The following is a 9,981-nucleotide window of genomic DNA, read 5'->3' as shown; positions in this document are numbered from 1 at the left end:
TGTAAAAGTCAATTTCACATAATTACTAGCATATTGCATAACTATCAACATAAAAAACTAATCAAGTTTAATAAGGGTGTCTCTAGTTACTATTATTAATGAAAATACCTATCAACCAGCAATAATTTAGTGATTTCACATATAATTGTATCATATCTCTCTTTTATCCAAATATAAATGTGTTAAGGCAATCAATCTCTTGTATTTGCAATCTCAGGATGCATTGCCTGATTGACAAGGTGAAACAAGCTATTAGTAACCTTTCATACATTTCATTCACATATAATTGCGTTTGCAGCACGCAGATGTTTGAATCCATAGATTTGTTGAATCACAAGGTGTAATGTATTTAGTAAAGAATATGTTAATAATCCATGCATGATATCAACCCTTGGCCAACCAATGGCAATGATTTATGGAGTCGTGACACTCCAGTCTCAATGTCAAAAGAGTAAGATATATACATCCTTGCAATCGTCCTCTTGAGCAAAAGATTTCCCGTACTAAGTAGAAGTGGCTCAAATCCCCCATTGTTTTGTCCTTCTTGGTCATCTTGTGTTGGTTCAACTAGAATCCTACATACATCAACATTAATCCATTTGCAGTTGAGATTTTTTTGCATAGATTTATTGAAATGGTCGAAGAATAAATCCTTTGGATCATTTTAGATTTGATTGACCTCAGTACCCAAGAGCATTATTAGAGTATAACACTCTCAAGTGAGCATAAAGTCTCTTTGGATTTTCCAAATCTGCAATCCATATCCAAGTCGTATCAACATTAGTTCGATAAGCATGTGCGCAATGCTCAGAATATTTACTTTGGATCCTGGTATTTCTGTCCAATTCACAGATACTTCCTTCACAGGGATGTTAAATCTCTTGCAAAGATAGACTAACTCAACATCAAAGCACCATCTGCAAACAGAACAAAACTATCTTATCATTAAATTTTTCGTTATTCCCATTATGTCTTTAGATGAAGCAATTATTTAGTCAATTCATCACTTTCTCAATTATACGTGCTATTGAGCAATCATATAGTCAGTTCACCTCTTTATTTGAAAACGAACTTTGGCCAATTACTAAAGCCAAAACTCCAATTTGAAACATTTATGAAAAGCACACTGAAAGCTGTCCTTTTACTAAATTATTGAATCAGACAGACATTTATAATTGTCTAATAAAAGATACCTAGTACAAATTTGGCTGTATTCTCATATTATTTCATGGATATAAAGGAACAGAGTTGACTAGTGAAGGAAAAATTCCCAAACACTTGCATCTAACCTCTTTAGCCGCAAATTGACAAATAGATGACGTGCCGCAGCTCGCGTGAACATTTTAAACCCACACTGTATGTATAGAACCAAGATTCATTAGATGCTTAAGTAAATGTTGAAGTAAATGCATAAGAAAATGTAAGGAAATGCTTAATAAAATTGTCAAGAAAATACTTTTAGACAAGAAGAAAACAGAAATAAACAAACCTGTGTGTCCCTGACTCCAGTTCCAGCAACCAAAAGCACACAAAAATGAAACCCTTTCATGAGAAAATTTCGATACCATTTCCTCTGAGAAACATAAGATTTCATGCAGGTTGGTACCTTGATTCTTACAACAAAACATGTAAAAACTTAAAAAGGTTCATAGGGTATCTCTTGTACACAAATTATACCGTTGCCAGAGCCTTCTCTTCAAGATGTGCTCGTGATCCAAACACCACAGAAGATGACTCCTGCAATTCTTGAGATGATTCATCTCTAGTTGCTGAACTTCTCTTCAAACTTTGCTGCTCCGCTAGGCACCTTATCTGCTACTCATCACAAGGTTTATGCAATCAAGACATGATGTATATACAAATTCAGTCATATGAGCACAATAATATGTATTGTATGCAAAACTAGTTCCCCAGAAATGGTGTTCAAATATCCAATCTCTTCTCCACAACATTCTGACGTCACGTAAATGGCAACTTTGATCCATTTCATGTTCTTGTTTTGCATACTACCTTCAGATAAACAGGAAGCGATAATCATCTGCAATCATCTTGCAATTATAGTACGTTTGATTTGCTGAACACTACTTTTCCTTATGATGCATCCTATCTTCAGAAAAATTGCAGGAATAATTATTTGTAATGCATTTACTTTGTATGAAAATACCTCAGTTTCAAGCTTCTCTAGGTCTCTGATTTTTGTAGCCCCATCCGCATCAGTCATAAGAAGGAGAACTCCTCTTGCACAAAGCATTCCCTTGACAATGTTACATGTAGATGAAACTTTCAAAAATAGCCTCTTTATCTCTATATAGCCTCAACCATAAAATTACACTTGATCTACAAAGATACAAAAATATGAAGCTTCACTAAGAATTTGTAAGCTTATGAGTAGGTGAAACTTTAAAAAATAGCATCCTTCACTCTATTACGCCGAAACCGCAAGAGCACATTTGATTGACAAAACGTACAAAATACGAAATTTCACTAAAGAGTATTTTATATATTGACTGCAAGTCAGTGTACGGTTGCCTACCTTCCTCACTGCTGCACCTTTCCCATAATTTCTACCTTGCTTGATAACACGAACAAGATCTAGTGAATATCGTCTCACATAATCAAATGCCACTCTTACGGTATTGTCTTTGCTTCCATCATCCACAATAATCACCTGCAAGTCATTTATTCATTAAATTTTTGAAAAGATTTTTGGAATCCGTATAATTACATAGGTTTTGACGGTTCAATATGATATCAGTTGCTGCAGTGATCTCCATACTCAAACAAATGAAACTAATTCAAAATAGATCTGAATAATCAAGTGAAACTAATGGTAAACTATTTGTTATTCCTCACTTTTACACATATCCCCCCCTCCCCGTCCATTAATTGCCAATACACATGGTTAAGTTAAAAAACGTGTGATATCCATTTCGTGGCAATTGAAGCAAAGCATACAGCTTATGTTCATGTCATGCTTGACAGAAAAAACTAGAACAGTAAACACATGAAAACTGATAATACAGTCAATTCCTACCTCGTAAGTAAATGTCTTGTCAGTCAATGCTCTTTGTTGTAAATATCTGAATGAAAGGGTGACAAGAAAATCTTCATCAGCACAAGACACCATTGAGGTGCATGAAAACCAGAGAATAAATCACAAGGTATAGAAAATCCAACTTCAATTTCTTGAATATCCCACCAGAAAATAGCAAACAAATAGCAAATCTTCATCAATCTATCTACACTGTAGTGCTTAAGTAGATAGATTTACTTGCTGGTTTCAATGTCTATTACTGACACTTTATTTGTGCAGTCAGATACAGAGAGTTGTACCTTAGCATCTCTTCAAGGTAAATAGGCAGTCTATCCTCTTCGTTGTATGCAGGTATTATTATAGATATGTACTTCTGCGCAGATTCAAACAGTGAAGGACATGGAACCTGCACTTGACTTCAGAAAAATTTAGAACCATTAATAGGACTTGTAAATAGAATTCAAATTGATGCATGAACTTACTTTCTCAAGTGATGTAGGATCCTCTAAGGATGCTGCTGCCCGCGCATTACTATTAACAGAATCCATATCATCTTAGTTAGCAATATGCAAAATACTCAAAAATCAGTGCTAGATATTGTGTTCAATAATCAACATATAAAGTCACTCAAACTTTACACTCCTTTAGGAATAAAACTAAATTCTCTTTTCTTAGTAGATGATGATAACTTGGCCATTTTCAATAAGCTCGTCTCCACAAACCATCAAGGCTCATTGAAATATTTGTCACATGCTCTCCAACGACACAGATATTTAAGAAAAACTTTCATTCGGAGAAATAAGCATGGCAAGTGTAACCACCACACTGTAACTACTTTCTATGGTATATATAATCTGGGGATAAAATTCACATTCAACACCATATACTAGACCATGCTTCATCAGGCAGGAAGAAGGCCAATCAAGTTGTTTTCCCAACAAAGGTTCTACAATTATTTGACTAAAGTCAAAACAGGTGAACATGCCATTCTCATTCAGAGCAGCAAGTAGTCTCTATGCAGCAAAAAACATTAGAAGCAAGTTGGTAGTATCAAGATGGGAACATTTTCTTAGAGGATGGAACCACAAGTGGGAGCTTGATAGTAGCTTGGAAACAAAAGAAGAATAAATATGTTGCCGACCTACAAACAAGCGCATTTAAGAATTTGCTCATTGATTGGAACAATACATTGACCTGACAGCTGAGATCAAATTATATGACAATGACGTTACAAGTTAGGAGCGCTATAATTCATAAACCAACCCACACAGCTTACCTGATGAGATTGCAAGATGCGAAGGTTTGGATACAAAGAAAAGATCAAGCACACTGTGAAACATGATTATGGAGGAGAAGGAAGAACACTTTGTGTTTGATTTTCCAACATACACCATACCAATGATTGTTTTTTAGGGGTGCCCAAATTTGTAAGAATCTCCAAGAAGTTTTAAATCCAATGATGGTAATCCTTGTCTCTTCACAATAGTCTCAAGCAATCACCGCTAAGCCTAGTCTTAAATAGCAATAACATTAACCTTATAAAGAAAAGACTGTGCATGCTATGCAACATGAATATGTTGGAGAAGGAAGAACATTCTTTGCCATATTGCATAATTTTTCAGGCTGTTTCAATGCTGTCCAAATCCCCAGGAAGTTCTAAACCCAATGATGAAATCAAAGAAATCGTCAGAATTACATATACCATGTCAAGGGTATTTTCTTGGGCAGCTACAATGTTGTGAGAATCCCCAAGAAGTTCCGAACCCAAGAACTCACTCCTAAGCCATCTCACTCCCGTGCTGGTCTTGCTGCTTGCAAACGTAGGTGAAGATTAAGGAAGGGCTAGTTGGGCATACTTTCAACGCTAATTTGGCTTTGTGTTAGACTCACTCTCAAGTTCTCAACACTATTCATAAGCCTAATTAAAGTCAAAATTAAGCTTACCTAGCCCTAACCTAGTGAGTTACATCACTGTGCCACGTGCTCGGCTTATGCAACGGCTAGAGGCCCTTGGTGTTCCTACAGATATGCAATGGGGAATCTATGCACTCTATGAAAGTGGTCTTCAAATTGTTTGTTAGATGTGGTGGCTAGCACAATTGGAGTGAAGCAAGGATGCCCACTAGCACAATGCTAATTTGGCTTTGCGTTTGACTCTCTCTCTAGTTCTCAACACTATTCAAAAGCCTAATTAAAGTCAAAATTAAGCTTACCTAGCCCTAACCTAGCGAGCTACATCATTGTGCCACGTGCTCGACTTATGCAACAGCTTGAAGCCCTTGGTGTTCCTACAAATATGCGATGGGGAATCTATGCACTCTATGAATCCATGTCTGGAAAAGTGCAGTCTTCCAATTGTTTATCAGAGGTGGTGGCTAGCACAACCATAGTGAAGCAAGGATGCCCACTATCACCCACTCTCTTCAGTCTCTATATAGATGAGGTATCACATTACATAGAGAGATTCGGGGGTTTGGGAGCATGCCTAGCAGGTATATCTATATAAATATTACTATATGCTGATGATATTGTGCAAATTTCTGGCTCTCCGGAGGGACTACAAAGACAACTAAACGCCTTAAAACTATTTTGAACTGACAAAGGTTTGTCAATAAACATAGATAAAAACTAAAGTGATGGTGTTTAACACCATTTAAACATGGGCAACAAGATCAGAACCGGAATTCTTCTTGGGGGAGGAAAAGGCGGAATACACAAGCTCCTATATATACCTAGGAATAACATTTACAGGGCCTAGGTTCTCCTTACGGCAGGCTGCTTGTGCCCGACTTTCTCATGGATAGCAACCCTTGGTGCTCTCGAGAGATAATGTGCACATTTGCAGTTCCAAGAGCCACGAACTAAGTTGTGGTTACATATTTGATACACTACACTTGTCACGCCAACTCTTCTCTATGGATTAAAAATGTGGGAACCGAGTCTTAACACGACAAATCATTGGAAAGATTTCGAGAGACCTTTAGGGTCAATGATTGCCCACATGATAAGGAGGAAAGCATCAGTGTCCCATGATATAATCCGGGCAAAGATGGGAGCAACACCTATAATCACCGAGGCATTGTTCTAATCAGTGACATGTATCCAATGTCTTTGGGAGCTCCCTAAACGAAGGTACCCAAGGTTGGCACTTATGTCATCACGACAACTGGCTGAAATTGGAGACATTCATTGTTGGTATGCCGAAATGCAGCAATGGTTTGAGTCACATGGCATGCCTATAAATGCACTACCCCCATTCCAATATAGCTTGGACTCTCCCCATCTAAATATGACCAAAGTGGAAAAGAATAGAGTGATCCAAACTTATATTATTAACTTGGAAAAAAAGATAACATGGATCAGCCCCAAAATTTCACTAAGTATAAAGATGACCCACAACAAGACACACTTCTTACACACATCAGAGGATGGATTCATCATCAGGCCACCTTATATGCGCAGTGTGATATTGTAGTTGCAAACTTCTTCACATCAGCTAGAGATTGAGGTAGGGAGGGGAGATATACATGAATACCTCTTGAAGAAAAAATTTGTCAATTGTGTCATCAAGGAGTGGAATCCGAAGAATATTATGTTTGCCATTGTAGTGTCTTTTATGAAATCAGAGGGAGATACCATTGCCTCTTTAAACAAGGCTTTGATCCGCTACGCAATTTAATGGAATATGAGGACCAACGGTGCCTAGGATTTTTCTTGCTAGAACTCAAGAGACATAGGGAAAAGTCGTTGAAGGGCAATAATATAGCCACACAAGCTCATCCACAAAGGAAAATCACAACTTTCTTTAGCCCCATCAGTCCTAATGCTACGGGTCAATCAAGGGATACACAAATCGGCTCCTGACCAGGATAGAACAAAGGGGTTATAATAGATCATGCAATAGCAATTTGTCGTGTCCGTAGGCCCCGGCCCCATGGACTAAGACCACAACACCCTTGTCATCGACAAATAAAGGCCATTATCTCCCGCCATGGCAGGTGCTTCCCTAGCTCCGGAGGCCTCTCCATTCTGGATCGACCTATACGAGAGATCTTTCAAAGAAAAAAGTTACAATATTTCTAACTTGAGAATCTCACATGTGACAAAAGCCAGATTCCCTCGTCTGTTTTTATCTTATTTACTTTTATATTTATTGAGTAATATTTATTCTATTTTGATTTGTTGTTCTCAAAGACGAGACAACACATAAAATGTAATCTCTTGTTTGGTCTTATAGGCCATTTTGGCCTCTTAAAAGACGTTAATATTTCTTTCTTTCTTTCTTTCTGTGTGTGTGTGTGTGTCTATTGGGGATGGAACACATTGGCAGGGATTAAGCTATGCCTCTGTCCATGCAACAACCAAAAATCATTATGGTGGACAGCTTCCACGACTCTGAAAACTTCTTGGAGAAAAGAATACTTGGTCTTCTTTGGTATTGAGGCTGATGATGGCTTGGTCGGTTAGGAATGTTCATTGTAGATGATTTTCACAGTTCATTTTGTTCCTGGTTCTCTTCTTGCACGTCCTTAAGCTCTTGGTCGGAAAGCTCTATTCAGTCTTGCTTGGTCTGGGGTCTGAAAAAAGAGGAATAAGCATTGAAATCCATACTTGTCTTACGATAGTAAAAGAATGCTTTGTGTGTTTCACTTGGTACCACAGGTCATGATTCTAGCCTCCGAAATATAGTTCATATACTCTTTCCGCTGCCATGGGTCATATTATACATCTGAGGGCAATTATAAAGTCTCTGTCTCGAGAAATACATTGACATTTTGGTGACACCAATGTTTTCCTACATAGTCGAAATATGGGATGACAGCATCTATAAGTCCACTTGGAAAAGTTCAAAATTGTTCAAATGTGTTCTCTTGTGAAGTTTCTTTAAGTCAAGATGCAAATATTTATTATACAGATGCTCTTAATTCTTATGATTGGGTCACTTCCTATTGGGATTATGGATATGGAGAGGGTTTTGGAGTACATGCTCATAATTTCTTTTTAAACTCACATCGATTCCTACAATCATCGCATGGGAAGCAAGCAAAAGAAAACTTAGAGAGACACATAAAAGAAGAACATTGAATATTAAATGGATGTAAGATATGTAGAAATGGCTTGAAAATGGAATGAATTATACTTGATTCATGATGCCTCAATTAATTCCTTAGTGAATAAGACTTTTATCCAGTGCCGATTTATCACGACATGGAGAGATCCAGAGGCTCACATCACACTCCACACATTCCATTACAAATGGTGAACCAAATTACAAAAACATCACCTTCTCTGAATAGAAAACCAAACTCGTCAATACATTTTAGAGCCTATCCCTTCTTGCCCACGATCCATACCATCGCCATACAGTTCACATTGTTTTTTATGTGAGACAGCGTATGAAAGTACCAACTATACATGTTTTAATGCAACAATTTTCAAAATGTGATATCAAACTCTACTACACCTTCAATCCCAATCAAGTTTGCTTTCCCCACATTTTCAACCTTGACTTACCCCCACACATATATGTCTTTCAATCATAGTGTGCACTCTCAACTTATTTTAATGCCATCAGCAAAATTCTGGAACATCATAAGTCACTGAGAAACTCCACATGCACTATGTGATATTGTTTTGCTTTAATCCTATATGAAATCTGAGGACAAGAATCTAATTATCTCTTTCAATGGTCACAATCCCACTATCACCATGCTATGCAGCAATCTCCAAGAGATTAAAAAGACAAGCACGAGAAAAGATCTTTTTTAAGAATCTCCCTATATTCCTTTTTCAAGTATAGGATAGGCGATTCATTGCAATGCAAACCCCCTATCGTGGGATAATTCAGCAATGACCAATAGATACAAGACGGATCAGCAAGAGGGAACTTCATCTTTTAGGAGCATATCTGTGCTCTCTTCTAGAGCATAGGTGACCTATCACAAACCACAGACGAGCAATAAAGGACCTCCACTTAATTCTGATTTACTTTAAACTCGCACACTCTCCTTCCCTTGTCGAAACATACTCTCTCCTCTCTCTTAACACACATAATCTCTCCTCTCTCTTAAAACACACATATTCCCTCTTCTCTCTTAAGAATACATAATATCTCCTCTGTCTCTCTAACACACACATACTCTCTCCTCTCTCTTAAAACACACATATTCCCTCTTCTCTCTTAAGAATACATAATATCTCCTCTGTCTCTCTAACACACACATACTCTCTCCTCTCTCTTAAAACACACATATTCCCTCTTCTCTCTTAAGAACACATACTCATCTCTTCAATTTAAAATTATTTCTCTACCGTGTCTATTTTTCTTACCGCGCACCGTTGTCGAGATCTTGCAACCATTGGAAGACATAGCTGAAAACCCATACACAGGAAAACAGAACCTGCGATCCGACCTCTGTTAGAGCTAGCAGAGAGTGCAGAAAGCGCGAAAGCAAAGAAGCGAAACGTGAGAAATCCAAAGGATCTGAGGAACGGAAGCAGAAGGAGGAGGAGAAACTTACAAGAGGCAGGATGAGCAGAAACGGAGACATATCTGTGAAGAGAAACGCCATCGCCAGCGGGTCGCACGCATCTGACACACTGAAGACCTTTTGCTCTCTCAGTAAGGTCTTCTTTGCGTAACGTTTGCACAGAAAGCCCTCTTGTTTCTCTAAACTGTGAAAATAGCCCGCCCTCCTTCTCTTTATTTACAGAAATAGCCCCTCAACCCCCCTTTAGCAAAAATATACATCCATAACAATTGGCGACGGTTCGGTTCGGTTCGGTTCGGTTCGAGAGTGTCAAACTCAAACTGTTTAAAACCGAATTGTTTAAAAATTTTGAAACTTAAACCGAACCGTTACCAAAAAATCAAGCTTAAATCAAACGGTTTAAGAGACTTTCAAACCTTTAAACCGTGGTTTCGTCGTTTGGTTTTGGTTTTCAAG

At 37.8% G+C, this 9,981-nt stretch overlaps 1 protein-coding gene across 2 annotated transcripts; it reads right to left on the bottom strand.

The window, feature by feature from the left end:
- Positions 1 to 322: 322 nt before the first annotated feature.
- On the bottom strand, positions 323 to 9,651 carry LOC147861757 (Nucleotide-diphospho-sugar transferases superfamily protein). 2 transcript variants are annotated; one of them, XM_087322836.1, is made up of 11 exons: positions 9,556 to 9,651; positions 9,365 to 9,435; positions 3,517 to 3,565; positions 3,334 to 3,440; positions 3,035 to 3,080; positions 2,534 to 2,668; positions 2,165 to 2,254; positions 1,678 to 1,815; positions 1,490 to 1,573; positions 1,290 to 1,354; positions 323 to 917 (listed from the first exon to the last, which is right to left on the bottom strand). In XM_087322836.1, exons 1-11 carry the CDS (start codon positions 9,604 to 9,606, stop codon positions 716 to 718), a joined length of 1,038 nt encoding a protein of 345 aa, XP_087178962.1. In that variant the 5' UTR covers positions 9,607 to 9,651; the 3' UTR covers positions 323 to 715. The 2 variants fall into 2 exon arrangements, with proteins under 2 accessions (XP_087178962.1, XP_087178963.1); XM_087322837.1 differs by having other exon boundaries at positions 1,678 to 1,812.
- Between the last annotated feature and the right edge of the window lie 330 nt (positions 9,652 to 9,981).

This window comes from Azolla caroliniana, unplaced genomic scaffold (assembly GCF_043228905.1).
Source record: "Azolla caroliniana isolate FFs.n. ecotype wild unplaced genomic scaffold, voAzoCaro1.0.p SCAF_7, whole genome shotgun sequence".
In the NCBI taxonomy this organism is placed as follows: Eukaryota; Viridiplantae; Streptophyta; class Polypodiopsida; order Salviniales; family Salviniaceae; genus Azolla; species Azolla caroliniana.
This window is presented reverse-complemented; position numbering and strand designations above follow the sequence as displayed.